Below are 17,498 nucleotides of genomic sequence, written 5' to 3' on the forward strand. Positions count from 1 at the left end.
GTACACATTTGTCAAAACTCACAGAACTGATAATTTAAAAGGGTGACTTTAGGGCACCTGGCTGGCCCAGTTGGTAGTGCATGCAACTCTTGATCTCAGGGCTATAAGTTCAAGCTCCATGTTAGGGATAACAGATTACTTAATAAAATAAGTTATTATTATTTTTTTAGATTTTATTTACTTATTTGAGAGAAAGAGTACACATGGGGAGGGGCAGAGGGAGAGGGAGACAGAATCTGAAGCAGACTCCACACTGAGCACAGAGCCCAACACAGGGCTTGATCCCACAACCGCAAGATCATGACCTGGGCAGAAACCAAGAGTCAGATGGTCAACTGACTGAGCCACCCAGGTGCCTCTAAATAAGTTAATTAAAAACAAATAATAAAATAAAATAAAAAGGGTAACTTTTACTACATTAAGTCCTTTGCAATGTGACATGATACCGTATTAGGAGCAGGGGTACAATGTTGAACAAAACAGTCTCTGACCTCAAGGCTCTTACAGTCTGGAGTAAATGAAATTTATTCATTCACTAAACAAATCTTTAATGAGGGTCTACTATGTATCAGACACTATTCTATGTGCTAAGGAAATAGTAACATATAGACAGGGTCCTTACTCTCAAGAATTCTAGTGGAAATAGGAAATAGTGGAATAGGTAAATAAACAAACAGGATATTTTCAGACAGCGATGAATTCCACAAAGGAAATAAAACAGGAAAATCTAATCAATAGTGAGTAGATGGTGGAAGGCTGAGTGAGGAAAAGTAATTTTAAATTTAAACTTTAACTGTAAAAAAACTCCACGAAGGGGTACCTGGGTGGCACAGTCAGTTAAGCATCCGACTCTTCGTTTTGGCTTAGGTCGTGATCTCAGGGTCATGAGATCGAGCCCCACGTCAGCTCTACACTCAGCGTGGAGTCTGCTTAAGACTCTCTCTCCCTCTGCCCCCACCAAAAATAAATCTTTTAAAAAACCCCATGGAGGGGCGCCTGGGTGGCTCAGTCATTAAGTGTCTGCCTTCGGCTCAGGTCATGATCCCAGGGTCCTGGGATGCAGTCCCACATTGGGCTCCCTGCTCGGCGGGAAGCCTGCTTCTCCCTCTCCCACTCCCCCTGCTTTTGTTCCTGCTCTCACTATCTCTCTGTCAAATAAATAAATAAAATCTTTAAAAAACAAAAAACAAAAAACCCCATGGAGGCCACTTTTCAAATGAGACCTGAATGGTAACCAGAAACTAGTCGTGCAAAGAGCTTTGCAAAGTATGGGCAGTATGACATGAAGCTGGAAAGGAATGTGGAGGTCAGAAAGTGTGTTTGTGATAAGCCAAGTGAAGGGGATAGGATTTTAATATAAGTATAAAAGGAGGTCACTGGAGAAGAGTAGGGACAAAGGAGAGCAACATGACTTGATTTGTGCTTTTTTTAAATGACCACAAATGGTTGCTCTGAGGAGAATGGATTATAGGAGACTAGTACACGGGCACGTGGGTGGCTCGGTCAGTTAAGCATCTGCCTTTGGCTCGGGTCATATCTTGGGGCCCTGGAATCAGGCCCTGAGTCGGGCTCTCTGCTCTCCCTCTCTCTCTCAAATAAATAAATAAAATCTTAAAAAAAAAAAAAAATATATATATATATAGGGCGCCTGGGTGGCTCAGTTGGTTAAGCGACTGCCTTCGGCTCAGGTCATGATCCTGGAGTCCCGGGATCGAGTCCCACATCGGGCTCCCTGCTCAGCGGGAGTCTGCTTCTCCCTCTGACCCTCCCCCCTCATGTGCTCATTCTCGCTCTCTCAAATAAATAAATAAAATCTTTAAAATATATATATATACATATATATACATATTTTCATTTAAATTACTTTAAATCAGGATGCCTGGGTGGCTCAGTCGGTTGAGTGTCTGCCTTTGGCTCAGGTCGTGATCCCAGGGTCCTGGAATTGAATCCCCATGGGGCTCCCTGCTCCTTGCTTAGTGGGGAGCCTGCTTCTCCCTCTGCCTGCTGCTCCCCCTGCTTGTGTACACTCTCTCTGACAAATAAATAAAATCTTTAAAAAAATTACTTCAAATCAACGAATTTTTAAAAACTTAACCTTGTTTTAAGTAATATTTGTGGGATATATTAGGTTTGAAGTAAAATGTGTGTGGGTTAAATATATAACTATTAAAGATGTGTACTGCCTGAAATTATCTTGTTTATCACTAATTGCACATGTATCACACTTTGGGAAAGACTCATCCTATCAATTCCAAAGAGAGTTCAGGGAACATCTGGTGGTCAGCGATAGTTTTAGTTCTTGGACCACAGTACACCCACATGGGAAGTTTAAGACGGGAGAGTACTTACAGTGTGTCAAAAGTCAAGGGCAAAATTAACCCAAATCAGTTGAAAACATATGTCCACATAAAAACATGCACAGAGATATTTATAGCAGCTTTTTTTCATATTCGCCAAAACTTGGAAGCAAAAAAGATGTCCTTTAGTAGGTGAATGGATAAATAAACCGAGGTACATCCAGACAATGGAATATTATTCAGTGCTAAAAAGCCTTAAAAAGGTATGGAGGAACCTTGAATGCTTATTACTAAATGAAAGAAATCAATCTGAAAAGACTACACAGTTTATGATTCCAACTGTGACATTCTGGAAAAGGCAAAATCATGGACACAGTAAAAATAACATTATTTGCCAAGGGTTATAGGAGAGGAATGGATGAATTGGTAGAGCACAAAGGATTTTTCAGGCAATGAATCTTCTGTATGATAAAATAATAGATACGTCATTATACATTTGTCCAAATCCACAGAATGTACAATACCAAAAATGAACCTAATATAAATTATTTGAGTGATAATGATATGTCAATGTAGGTTTATCAATTGTAACAAATATACCACTCTGGTGAGGGATGTTGATAAAACTGATAATCAGGGAGGCTGTCTGGAAAGAGGGTGTATGCACAAGTGTGAGCGGGTGGAGGGGCAGAGGGAGAGGGAGAGAGAGAATCCTTTTTTTTTTTTAAAGATTTTATTTATTTTTTTTGACACAGAGAGAGAGATAGCCAGAGCAGGAACACAAGCAAGGGGAGTGGGAGAGGGAGAAGCAGGCCTCCCACTGAGCAGGGAGCCTGATGCGGGACTCAATCCCAGGACCCTGGGATCACAACCTGAGCCAAAGGCAGACGCTTAATGACTGAGCCACCCAGCCACCCGAGAGAGAGAATCCTTAAGCAGACTCTGCACTGAGCGTGGAGCCCGACATGGGGCTCAATCTCATGACTCTGAGATCACAACCTGACCCAAAACTAAGAGTTGGACACTTAACCAACTGAGCCACCCAGGCAGCCCAAAAACTGCACTTTCTGCTTAATTTTGCTGTACACCTAAAGTTGCTCTAAAAAATAAAGTCCTTCCTTAAAGATTTTATTTTTAAGTAAACCTTACATCCAACATGGGGCTTGAATACACAACCCCAATATCAAGAGTCACACGTTCCACTGATTGAGCCAGCCAAGTGCCCCTAAAGATTTATTTTTTAAAGATTTTATTTATTCATTTAAGAGAGAGAGAGACAAAGAGAGCACAGGCAGGGAGAGAGGCAGAGGGAGAGGGAGAAGCAGACTCCCCTCTAAGCTGGGAGCCTGACGTAGGGCTCGATCCCAGAACCTGGAGATCATGACCCCAGCCGAAGGCAGACACTTAACCATCTGAGCCACCCAGGTGGCCTTGCCCCTAAAGATTTTTTTTAAGTAATCTCAACACCCAACATGGGGCTCAAACTTATAACTCAGAGATCGAGTTGTATACTCTACCAACTGAGCCTGCCAGGGGCCCCCCTACTACTCTTAATCTAACCTCTCACCCAGCCAAACATATGTTTCTTACCCAACAGTCAATTTCACCTCCAAACTATTTTAATGTGAACTGCCCCTAGCCCTACCCCCAGCTCCCATTCTCCCATCCTTCCCATTCTTGTCTATTCAACTCAAATTCATCCTCCAAGGTTCAAGTCAACTTCTTTGTGACACCTTTCTCATCTACGCTAACCTAAAATATAAAATACTCAAAACTATTTTACTTGCATTAAGAATTATTGTTTCACCTAAAATTCTTTTGTTTTTTATAGGCATCAGTCTCATCTGCTAAACTAGATTGTACTTACTCAAATGTAGTTAACAATGACATATACATCCTCTGTAGATTCCAAAGCAATAGAAACATAGTAGGTATGCATTAAATATTAAACTTATGGTGAAAATACAAATACCAGACAAAAAGCAGGGAAAGATGAGGAAGAAAAGGAGAAGCTAAGGTAAACACTGAAGGTTCCTAAGGAAACAAAACAAGCTCAACATATCATTATCAACTTACTTGGCATCTGCTCAGGGGAGCCGAGGTTTATGGAGTTGTCAGCAGCACCCACAGCCACTCCATTAATGGAAGAACCACAGTCTGCAATGACTCCCAGGCAGGATGAACGCCCACAATCCCAAAGTCGTGCTGTCCCGTCTCGAGAACCAGACACCACATTCCTCCCCCGATCAACAATGGCTGTATCCAGAATACCTGGCAAGAGAAAAAAAAAAGCCCCTAAGATGGAATGGGTGGTAAAGAAACTACAAGAGCAGAGAAAATGGATCGGCATAAATGACTCCAGTGCTTCACAAACGTGTACTGGATATGTACTATATGCTGAGCAAGTTCAAGTGCTAGAAAAACAGAACAGAGTCCTTGCTTCCCAATGGTTCAAAGACTAGCCCTTAGGGACAGACATGGAAAAAGGTTTGGATTTCTTAGTGGAGTGTCCTAGAACAGTGATTTTCAGTTTTAATTTTGCCTTTAAAATGTGTTTTAAATAAAAATTAAGAAGACATCTTAGTTCAGTTTGAAAGTCACTGTCTTATTGCTTCCACTGAGAACTAACTGAAAGCATTAATCTCCCCATCTTAAAAAAAGATGTGACTTCTGGTCTGGCCAAGTGACAGTAGCCCCATTTCTCCCAGGTCCTTCCCCTTATAACTGAAAAAAACCTGGACATAAGACAGGAAGTATAAGAAGACTGAAAGGGGTACCTGGGTGGCTCAGTCGTTGGGCGTCTGCCTTCAGCTCAGGTCATGATCCCAGGGTCCTGGGATTGAGTCCCACATCGGGCTCCCTGCCCAGCGGGAGGCCTGCTTTTCCCTCTCCCACTCCCACTGCTTGTGTTCCCTCTCTCGTTCTCTCTGTCAAATAAATAAATCTTTAAAAAAAAAAAAGACTGAAAGATGGAAAGAAGGTCACCTAGGGACCTGAGGACTTGAAGAACAACAGGGTAACAAATTCCCTGAATTTCCTTATTGCTTCCCATACATCCTGGATAGGATACTGCAGAAGCCTCCAACAAGGAATTGATTAAAAACAAACAAACATGCACAAATTTAAAAAAAACAAAAACAAAACAACCCAAATCCAAGAAATGTCTGTTGCAAAAGACTGGAAAAGGGGTGGCCTAACAGAAAATGTTGGCAATTTACTCAAATAGCAAGAAAAAAACTGCTACTTCCCCTTCCCCAAGGTCAGTGAGGCTAAATAGGGAGTGCTCTTCTACCCTACTCCCACTGAAGCAGGAGGCAGCAGTCCAATTCCCTTGACCCTTGACAGTGATCAGGCCCAGCAGGGTGCTGCCAGCAGAGTCCAGTAGTGAGCTGAGCCCCTACCCTGACCTGGCAATAACAGGTGGAAAGAGAAAAAACAAAGTAGTGGGAAGTAGCACTCTAGTTTCTCCCAACCCCCTCTTACAATATAGTGGCAACTCGTTTGGGTCTCTTCACTCTTAGATGACAAGAATAAAAGAAAGAGGAACCCTACAGGAGCTGGAACCTATGACAAATTACTCTAGAAAGAAGCTATGAAAGTAGTAGGCAGCTCTTGTAAGAGAAGCTGCCAGAGCAAAGACCTACCTGAAGCCACAAAGGCTTTAGCTATCAAACCAAACTGATACAAGTCCTCAAGATAAAAACCAAGATAAAAAAGCATTTGCCTTCAAGAAAAGATTCAGCTGAATCACATATAAACATCCTAGCCAATGTCTGAGAAATAAGAATGTTAAGTGAAACTATGACTAAAATAAGTATTAATAAGAAATAGAGCAACATTTATATATCTAGGCATGTTTTTAACCAATTTACTCTATTAAGATTATCTAGTTTTATTATTAAATGAAGCTGGTTTAATGTTGCTAGGAAGCAAACACACACATATGAGGGAAGGGGAAATGTACGTGTGTGTGTGTGTGCGTGCGCGCGCATGGAAAGAGTAATGGCTGCGACTCAGATCTCAGAAAAAATGAGCCTTGAAGCACCTACTATTACTTGGAGGCAGCATATCCTATTTCAAAGAAAATATAGAAGAGTTTGAAAATAATGGCCTAAGTGCTGAAAATGCAACCTGACCTCCTAAAATTATTCTACAAATGTAAGCAGCTTTCCTACCATGGTGAGCAAAAAACTCAACCAATCAACTACAGTGGTATTTCATTTGGCCTCAACGTTTTCATAGATTATGAATGATCTGGTGTTTATTAGAAATAATTATGATTATTAAATTATTATTACTCAAAGGATTGTATTATATAAACCTCCAAATTCACCAACCTAATTAAATGGCGTGCAATTTAAAAACTTCAAACTAAAGTATACCTTAGAGCTACTTAGAAGACTCATATACAGTAGTCTCCCCTTATCTACACTGTCACTTTCTCTGGTCAAACACGGGACGTGAATCACATCACTTTACCCAGCATATCCACGCAGTATCCATATGCCTGTCATATATGATAGGTTTGTACATATAGGAAAAGAGAGTATATACACGGTTTGGTATTATCCGCAGTTTCAGGCATCCACTGGAGGTCTTGGAACGTATCCCCCATGGATAAAGGGGAACTACTATATTACAAAGACAAAACTGTGCTCACTTCGACAGCACATATACAAAGACAAAACTACTTTTAGTTTATCTTTTCATCAGAAGGATTTAAAAACATACACAAATCTCCTCTCTGCTTGTTAAAGAACACAGTAATCCTTTATATTTATATATAAAATATGTATCTAAAAATATAAGGGAAAACCAATTACATATTAACTAGGATCATATTTGTTGCTACTGGAAAAATTCTATTAGAGTTAGAATTAGTCTATTCTATTAGAAACAACAATTTCTGCTTTTCACATATGACAAGTATTTTTGTTAAAACATCACAAAGCTCACCCCCCCTGCCTGGGATTAAAGTTTAGCTTTATATTTTATATGAACAATAACATTTATTGTGCACTTATTATAATACCAGGGATTATGCTAAATCCTTCACATGCATCATCTCATTTAATACTGCTATCCCCATTTTACATGAGGAAACTAAGGCTCAGAATGGTTAAGCAACTTTCTTTTTTTTTTTTAAGATTTTATTTATTTATTTGAGAGAGAGAGAATGAGAGATAGCACAAGAGGGAAGAGGGTCAGAGGGAGAAGCAGACTCCCTGCTGAGCAGGGAGCCCGATGTGGGACTTGATCCCGGGACTCCAGGATCATGACCTGAGCTGAAGGCAGTCGCTTAACCAACTGAGCCACCCAGGCACCCGGTTAAGCAACTTTCTGAGGTCATACAGATTATATATATATGTGGAAGAATTAAGATTTAAACCAAGATTTACATGTCTCCAAATCCCATGCTTAAACACCCTACATACTGTCTCACTATTATATTTTCATATGCTAGAAGCAATAAGAAAGCCAGGGACTTAATTAAACTAACCAAAGTTTATCCTTTACACAAGATCTTTATACAGAGCTACTTTGTTAGTGTCCTAATGGTTCTTTGCAATAAGCATCAGGCTATGTTCAGTCCAGTGTTCCTGGTGGTTTCTTTTATGTCTCGCTTGCCAAGACTTAACCTAGGCAATAAAAGACCATGTTCACTTTCAACACTCACTAACTTCTTTTGGGGCGGGGGGGGCAGCAAAGCAAGGTTTATTGACCAACAGCAAAAGTGATCGTACAAAGCTTCCGAGGAGGGAGGGGACCCCAGAGGACTGCCCAACACTCACTATCTTCTGTTTCTCTTATTTAGTCACCACTTGTGAAACCACTAAAGATCATACATGCCGGTAATAATTTTTATTCTATTTTTTATGTAGTTCATGGCCTTTGCTCATAAACATGCTTCAAAATTTTGTAACTAAAGAGATTAAAAAAGGAGCCATACCACGCAACTTGGAATTCAGTTGGCTGGAGTGATCCATATGCTGCTAAACTATCAGAGATTAATTTTGATTTTCTGTACTGTGGAAGAACAGGCAACACCAAATCTGGCCTTACTTTACAGAACTACCTGGGCAGGAGCATTCAAGACCTGACAAACATTAGCCTGGATCTGACTTCATGTCATTTCTCCCACAGTTTGTCACTTCTATTCAACCTAATAAAATTCCTCCTCTCAAAAAAAAAAGAAAAAGAAAAGTCAAGAGTTGTTGTATCTAGAGTATCTAGAGAAGCTCCCACCCCAACCTGGGACGTTCTCGTAAGTCCGAAGAATGAATAAAGATTCAATCGGATTGACAAACATTATGTATTTCACTCTAAGCTAAGTGATGCACATGTATTCTTCGGAAGAAATAAAGAACACTGGACGACTTAGTTTTCACATGGTGGGCATACTGCAGCTGCCCAGAGGAATTCCTAAGTTGAGTGTGCATTGACATTGAATATGCATTTTGTTAAGCTCACAAACAGTCATGTCTTGTTCCACTGGAACTTCCCCGTGCCTCACAAATTCAGAAGGATGGCCAGATGTGAGGTGAGTACCTCATGGTTCCTTTAGACCCATTTGGCTCCTGGACTCCCCCTCTACGCAGGCCACTTTGACTCCTCAGACCAGTCAGTTCTTCAGGGCTGAATGTGAGGAAGGCTCCAAATATCTTTTCTATTCCTTCTCAATGCACCTGTGTACTGACAGTCTTAGAAATAACCTTGCTAAGGTTAACATGTATTTGCTAGATGATCTGTATGTAACCTAACAAATCATTATAAAGAAATATTAAAACTTAAAACTCAACCACACAAGCTTTTATAATATAGTCAGGTACACAAAGCAAAAGACTAGCTTAAATACCTTAAGTTTAGGGCAATACATAATTAATTCTCAAGTGAGTGGCACACATGATATGTACTATGGTTCCAAAGGAGGGAACCAGGTAAGGAATTATTTGGGGATGTTAATATTTTTTCAAAAATATCCAAACTTGTAAAATAAGAATAACATCACCTTTTTAACATTCCAATTAAGGATAAAACATCTCTAAATTATAATTTTTTTCCCACAAACCAACCAGTTACAAAGGGAAAATGTTCTCATTCTGTCTCTACAACCTGTTATCAAATGGCTATATGGCTAATCCATTTTAAAATCTGAACTGTGACTTAAATCCGTAAGAACTGACAGTCAGTACCAAGCTCCATCTTTGATATCTAGTGATGCAGCCATTTGCCACCCAGCTTTTACTATCACCTCAAAGGACTAATAATGAGAAAATGTTGGGACACATTTCTCTCTCCTAGCACACAAGCAGATAGAACACTGGACGACTTAGTTTTCTGGGGAAGGATTTTTTTTTTCACTTATCAACTGTGGAAAACAACTATCTGTGTATAGCAGTTAATTCTAGATAGCAATAACAAGACTCAGTGTCAAAGGAATTTCTAATCCTTGAGGAAACAGCTCATTTAAATGGTCAGTTAGAGGAATTATTTGTCTTTTTGTAGATAACTAGCTTCTGTTTCTACCTTTTTGATTTGTCTCTGGGGATCATTAGAGAAGCCTTTTGGAGAAATCCTTCATACCTCCTTTGTGACCTTTGAAGGTCACCACACAGCTAGCATCTTCGGCTGACCAGATCTTCAGCTGGGCATCCATTCCCCCACTCAGAACCACAAGGCCTGATGGGAAAAACCTGCAACAATTCACATCAAACACATGTCCTTCCAATACTCTCTGGAAAAACAAAAGAAAATTCCATGCTAGTTCTCTGTCCATCCCCTGACATTCTCTTAACCTGTCATATCTTTGGTCCCTTAAATATCTACATGCTGGGTTTTAAAACTATGGAGGTCCAAAAGGATCTCTTTAGCTCATCTGTATACCAGGTAGTGTTCTAAGAGCTACTTACTCCCTTTTGTGTAGCTCTGGTACAGATGTTATGGATTTGAACTCCAAGGTTCTCACAGCCTCCTTAAGTCTAGTACTACATATAAGGAGCTAAGGAGGCTTGAGGACTCTTTTACTCACCTCTTCTTTTAAAATCCTCTGTATAAGTTGGAGGGGCTCAGCCATATAATCAGTATAACAGCCTACCTAATCTGTTAGCTGATCACTGAAGGCAGTTCATACCAAGGGACCACCCACTTAGACATTCACTGGCCTGGCTTCTCCACTGTTCCAGCCCCAATCTGTTCCGACAAATCACCAAGATTGAGGATGGTTCGGAGATTAACAAATGGGAGAACAAAGATCAATTGAAGTGTGGTGGTCCTATAAATTTAGAATGCACCACTCTTCTTTCTGTGACCCAGTCTAAGGCTTCCCAGACCACCCTTCACGTATAAGATCCTAAAAGCATATCCAAAGCCTTTACTCTGAGCTCGCCATTGGAAGCCTGCCAGATCTTCATGCTTCCATCAGTACTAGAAGACACACCAAGGCCGCCTCCACTGGAAATGTCCAGGCATGTTATCTGTTCAAAGACAAAATAACTGCTGTTATAAATAATGAAATGCTCTTTTTTCCCTGAAATATGTTAAAGATCTCCCCTGTTTCACACTCCTCCAAGACTTCTTCAAGCTTACGCTTCCCAGCACAAAGGACATGTGTTTTCACCTGGAGATTGAGGTGTCATCACCTATCTCCTAACAAGGCTAGCACCAACATCTTTTATTTCTCAAAACAAAAAGATGTTCTTGTAATCATCTATAGTCTCCTGCTTCAACTATAAAGTTTTTACTATCCCCATATCATTTCCATCTTTCGCTATTTTAATTCTTTTTTTAAGATTTTATTTATTTATTTATTTGACAGAGAGAGAGAGAGCGCGCACAAGCAGGGGGAGCAGCAAGCAGAGGGAGAGGGAGAAGTAGGCTCCCGGTGGTGGAGCAGGGAGCCCAACGCGGGGCTCAATCCCAGGACCCTGGGATCATAACCTGAGCCGAAGGCAGACACTTAACTGACTGAGGCACCCAGGCACCCCTCTTTTGATATTTTAAAATTAAGATACCTGATTCTTAGGAACCCACATACACAAAAGACAGTCAACTAAAATGTACCAGAAGGATTCAAGGAAAAGCAAAGATGCTTCCAATTTACTACTTCACATTCCCTCTATAAAATCCTAATTGTGTGTATGTGTGTATTTTAGAATAAGTAACAAAAAATTCTGATTTATTTATGCAGTTTCAACATTAGCAATCACTTCATGCATAAGCAATGATCATACACATGCATACATACATACCCTTTTTATTAAAAAACACCCAGCTGCAAATATTCCAGAAATGGAGGACTGCGATACATAATCCCAGACATATTCCCGGCAACTAAGGGAAAAGTAGGGTAGGCTTTAATTATCCAATCTTCCATTTTTCTTTGCTCTATGCCAGTTGAACCATAATAAATAAGTTCAGCAAGAACTAAAGGGACATATCTGTCACCTCTAATAACTTCTAAGACTATTTCTTCCTTATTTTGGTTCCTCAGAATAAAAGTACTGTCTTTTTTTTAAGATTTATTTATTTTAGAGAGAGAAAGAGAGCGAGCATGCACGTGCACAGGGGGAGAGGCAGAGAGAGAAAATCCTCATGCAGTCTCCCTGCTGAGCGTGGAGCCTGATGTGAGCTTGATCTCACGACCCTGAGATCACGACCTGGGCCCTAACCAAGAGTCAGATGTTTAGGCAACTGAACCAGCCAGGTGTCCCAGAATAGAAGTACCATTAACTTAATTGTGGACTCTTTAATTTTAAGGATTATGACAAAAATTAACCTTTATATCATGTTTTATCATTTAGAAAGCATTTCCAAATAACATTATATCATTTGATTTTCATAATAATCCCATTCTGCTCTAGCTTCCCATTGCTGGGTATTGGAGACACGGAGGTAAATCTGACATAGCCCTGCCTTACATTCTAGTACAGGAGTACCCATCTCTCAGATCTTTCTTCTCCAAAATACTGCTACTATCCTTAAACCTGCCTTAAGCCTGAATACTAGTATCATCAATTAACTTTTCAATTCTATGTCTGGCTCCCCAACTACATGACAAGCTCTATAAGTGTCAGAACAATGTCCTGCGCTTTTTTTTTTTTTTTGATAGATTTTAAAGTAATCTCTACACCCAACATAGGGCTCAAACTTACAACCCCAAGATCAAGAGCTGAATGCTCTGCCGACTAAGCCAGCCACGTACCCCTTGTCCAGCACTTTCTTAACACAACCACAGGCTACGTACACAGTAACTACTCAACAAATAACAAACAATAGCAGTTTGGTAATAAGAATGAAGTACCTTGGGCGCCTGGGTGGCTCAGTTGGTTAAGCGACTGCCTTTGGCTCAGGTCATGATCCTGGAGTCCCGGGATCGAGGCCCGTATCAGGCTCCCTGCTTGGCAGGGAGTCTGCTTCTCCCTCTGACCCTCCCCCCTCTCATGCTCTCTCCATCTCATTCTCTCTCTCAAATAAATAAAATCTTAAAAAAAAAAAAAAAAGAATGAAGTACCTTAACAACACTAGGTAGGTGAGTAAAGCCATCTGACCCGTATCAGTAAGAGCAACTACTGTCCTCATTTGCAGGACCCCAGAAATAACACATTTAAACACTCTCCTACTCACGCTGAAGTAGTTTTAATCCCTAAAGCAACATAGCTCAACCTCTTTCCTGATGCGGGTGCTATCTACTCAACTGCCAGCTAGGCATCTACCTTTGGCTTTATAGTGGTCACCTCAAACCTACCATGTTCAAAACACAACTCTCATTTCCCCCAGCTTCACAACAATACAACTACTTGGCCTCAATCAGTAAATAGCACCGTAATTTATCCACTTCTTTTGAAAATTCTGGAATGATCCCAACTCCTCATTTTCTCTTACATTTCACATCCAAGTCATTAGCAAATCCTGTCTGGTCCCACACCCCAAGAATGTAGGTGCTATACAACAGTTTTATTCATTGCTATAGTCCCAGTGCCCAGAGTACCTGGATTATAGTAGGTGATTAATAAATGGATATGTCTACCTAATAATGAACTCAAATAAGAGGAAAGGAGAGTAAGAAATAGAAAAGGGGCACAATTAGGGCACCCGGGTGGCTCAGTCGGTTAAGCATCTGCCTTTGGCTCAGGTCATGATCCCAGGGTTCGGGGAGAGTCCCGTGTCAGGTCCCTGCTCAGCAGGGAGTCTGCTTCTCCCTCTGCCCCTACCACCTGCTTATGCTCTCTCTTGCTCTATCTCTCGAATAAATAAAATCCTTTAAAAAAGGGCACAATTAATAATTTTTTTTAAATGACCTACTTCTCTCAACTATACTCAAATAAAAATAAGTAAATTTGGGGCACCTGACTGGCTCTGTTGATAGAGCCTGTGACTCTTGATCTCAGGGTTGTGAGTTCAAGCTCCATGTTGGGCATAGAGCTTACTTTAAAAAAAAAAGTAAATTTAATTTAATTTAAAAATGTTGTATATGTATTATATACTATATTCTTAAAAAGTAAGCTGGAGAAAAGAAAAAAAATGACCTATTTCTCAAAAGGTTTTCCCAGTTCTGCCAAAAAGTTCATCACTTCCTCCCTAATAGTCTTCCGCACTATGTTCATATATTGTAGTGGTTGTCAATCAGGGGCAAATTAGCTCATCACATTTGGTGATGTCTGGAAACATGTTTAGTTGTCACAGTTGGGGAACATTCCTCTACAATAAAGAATTACCCAGCTCAAAATGTCAATAGTGCCATGGTTAAGAAACTTTGATGTATTCTATTGTATCCTCTCAGTTAATATATTGTCCCTGGAGGGGACAGAGATATTGTTACCTTAGCTGTTTTACATATCTTTGGAGTCTCCTAGTTCCTATATCTAAAAAATAATTAAATCTGAACTATGAAGTTCTTCCAAAGTGACAAACACTGAAGAGTAGATTATAGGCCATACCAGCTATCTCCTTTCTCCAAACTTTTAAAAAAGAAGAAAGGAAACTAACATTTATTGAATAGCTATTATATACCAGACATGTAACAGACATTACCCTCATATAATACACTCAAAAATCTATTAAGATAGGGGCACCTGGGTGGCTCAGTCGTTAAGCGTCTGCCTTCGGCTCAGGTCATGATCCCAGGGTCCTGGAATCGAGCCCCACAGTGGGCTCTCTGCTCAGTGGAAAGCCTGCTTCTCCGTCTCCCACTCCCCCTGCTTGTGTTCCCTCTCTCGCTGTGTCTCTCTCTGTCAAATAAATAATAAAATCTTAAAAAAAATCTATTAAGATAGGTATTGTTTCTATTTTTCAGTTGAGAAATCTGAGGTTTAAGAAGTGATTAATATCCCCAAGGTGACACAACAGAGCCAGGATGCAAACCTAGGTCAGAATTTAAAGCTAAAGATCCATTTCTTAGTTCCAGCAAAAAAAACAGATCAATGGGATAATCCTAATTATTGGATAAATATGACAATTCAAGAGAGCGAAATATAGATGGATTACTTTATAGTGCCTTGATATGCTAATCATTTCAAAAACAATTAAGTTAGATCCCTACTTTAAACCAAGTAACAAAAATAAAGTTTGAAATGTAGAAAAATAAAACATAAAAATTCAAAGAAAACACTATATTTATAATTTTATTTAACACATATCATGCTTACTATGTTTCAGATCAAATTCTGTTTCAATCCTTGTAACAACTCCATAAGATACTACTTTTACCCCTATTTTACAAATAAGAATCTGTGACATAGAGGGTAAGTACCTGGCCTAAGAGCACAGCAAGAGGCAGAACCAAAATTCAAATCCAATGAGTCAAATCCAATGAGTCTATCACTAGAGTCTATGCTCTTATCCATTATGCTGTGCAATTAAAAATTAAAAGTGAATATATATATATATAGGGGCACTTGGGTGGCTCTTTCAGTTAAGTGACTCTTGATTTCAGCTCAGGCCATGATCTCAGGGTTCTGAGACTGAGCCCTCCATCAGGCTCCGTGCTGGGCGTAGAGCCTGCTTAGGATTCTCCCTCTCTCTCTCCCTCTACCCCTCCCCAACCCCTCTCCCTCCCTAAAAAAAAAAGTGAATATATATAAAATCATGGACTACCCTAAGCAGGACCCCAAAAGTAGTTACCATAAAGGAATAAATTGATGGGCTTTATCATCTACAAATGGACCAAAATAACACCCACAATCCAGTGTATTGCTATGTACTCTTCACCTGTCTGATCATATTCTTTTTTTCTTCTTCTTTTTCTTTCATTTAAGTCTTTTTAAAATGTTCATAGTTACAGTGATATTCTATCCTTTCAATGTATTTAATTTTATTTTTGTATATATATGAGTTTTACTTTTCTTTCTTTTTTTTTGGAAACTAAATGTTATAATTTATTCCATCTTCATGATTACAGACATTACAGGGCAGGGTGGGTACACAAGGCATATAAAACAAACTCTTCTCCCATTTAACCAGATGCAGCATTTTGGCAGTTTTATGATAATACAGGTTGGCTTAATTAATTGACTTGGGCAGAAAGCTGGCAACAGCAAATGTTTGCAATTTAGGATTTTCCTCCATTGTTACTCCAAGGATCTTAATTCCTAAACTACACTATGAGCTCTGAAACGGTGTACACAGCAACATTCAAGCTTTCACATATTAATCAGAATATGAATATCACCTCTTCTTAAGGTAGGGAATTCTTAAAGCTGTCTTCCTCTTGGCTAACCTAGTCCACCAACAATCTTAAAAATTTATCATATAAAAATAAAACTGTTCTCCCAAGCACTGACTAAAACTGTTGTGCTGGGATCCCTTTTCAGAGGCTTAGCTCCTTCAGAGAAAAGAGAGGTCCTAACCAACTGCTTCCATGAATAACCCTAGTACAATGTACTCAATGTCCTTTGCAGCAAAACTCAAAAGGTCAGGCAACCCTGAACATCTTGACAAGTTTATCAGTATTTACATATAAAGGATATTTAAATCTGATCCCAGACCAAGTATTACAACCATAATCCCAAGAAATCATTCAGTTTTAGCACATGGAGTTCCTGCAAGATGCCAGGGCAAGTGAAAAATCATCTCAAAGCAGAGTGATGCATCTTTTACAAGTAAGAGGAAATCAAGGAGGAAAGAAAACTCCTCCCTCCTAAACTCCTCATTAAATCAATGGTTCTTGGGGCGCCTGGGTGGCTCAGTCGTTAAGCGTCTGCCTTCGGCTCAGGTCATGATCTCAGGGCCCTGGGATCGAGCCCCACATCGGGCTCTCCGCTCAGCGGGGAGCCTGCTTCTCCCTCTCCCACTCCCCCTGCTTGTGTTCCCTCTCTCGCTGTGTCTCTCTCTGTCAAAAAATAAATAAAATGTTTAAAAAAAAAAAAAAAATCAATGGTTCTTTTCACAGCCTTAATTGACGAAATTAATTGAGCAGTGTCCTCAATATCCTGATTGAAGGAGTCTATTTTCAAGGTGACTGTCAAGGTCAAGGTCAAGAAGAGCTTTCAAGCTTTCAAGCTTTTAAGCTTTTCTTTGCCATGGCCCATGAATTCCAGTCCTTCAGTGGGAATCTCCTACTTTATTGCTTTCTGAACACACTGCTGACAGTGCTTAAAGAGGTTGGTGCAAGGGACCGGGGAGCCATCTGCCTTGAGGAACTTCTCCGCAGACCAACGACTGAAGCACTGGTCTTACTCGCGCTTCATGTCAGTGCACGCCTGCCCTACACTATTCATGGTGGTGGCAGTTAAGTTTTTCTTTCTTTACAATTTTGGGATGTGGTTTCTTCTAATAAACAGACCAAAATACACCCAGATTATAGTGTATTGCTCTGTTCTGTTCGCCTGTCTGCTTACATTCCTTCTTTTTTTTTTTTTTTGGCTTTTAACTTTCATTTTTACAGTACATTCTAACCTTTCATTGTTTCTAATTTTATTTTTGTACATATATAAGTTTTTCTTTCTTTACAATTTTGGAATCTAGTTTTCTAACAACCAAAATACAGGATCCAGTGCATTGCTCTATTCTGTTTGCCTGTCTGATTATATTTTTTTTCCCCCCAGGTCTCTTCTGATTTGTTTAGTGTATATTTCTCTGGGGTCTTTGTTGCCATTTTAGTATTTTGTTCTCTAGTTCATCTATTCTTCTCTGAACAGAATGACAAGATGGAAAAACACCTCAAAAAAGAGAACAAGAGGCAGTACTGACTGCCAGGGACCTAAT

General features: G+C 39.8%; 1 protein-coding gene and 1 pseudogene across 7 annotated transcripts in view; both read right to left on the minus strand.

Annotated features, from left to right (window-relative positions):
- Positions 1–17,498, minus strand: part of PAAF1 (proteasomal ATPase associated factor 1) — a 43,015-nt gene that overhangs the window by 11,727 nt on the left and 13,790 nt on the right. For 4 of the 7 annotated variants that reach the window (XR_003517377.1, XM_027578915.2, XM_027578914.2 and 1 more), the window contains 3 exons: positions 10,673–10,771; positions 9,882–10,032; positions 4,374–4,568 (listed from right to left, as the gene is read on the minus strand). Coding sequence is in view for 6 of the 7 variants with exons in the window: in XM_027578915.2 (XP_027434716.1) it covers positions 4,374–4,568; positions 9,882–10,032; positions 10,673–10,771 (445 nt within the window). In the remaining variant the exon portion in view is untranslated. Of the gene's footprint in view, positions 1–4,373; positions 4,569–9,881; positions 10,033–10,672; positions 10,772–11,545; positions 11,628–17,498 lie in introns of all 7 variants that reach the window. The other 3 variants (XM_027578919.2, XM_027578917.2, XM_027578918.2) reach the window with 1 other exon arrangement.
- Positions 16,781–17,011, minus strand: LOC113914365 (annotated as a pseudogene).

This window comes from Zalophus californianus, chromosome 11, assembly GCF_009762305.2.
Source record: "Zalophus californianus isolate mZalCal1 chromosome 11, mZalCal1.pri.v2, whole genome shotgun sequence".
Lineage (NCBI taxonomy): Eukaryota > Metazoa > Chordata > Mammalia > Carnivora > Otariidae > Zalophus > Zalophus californianus.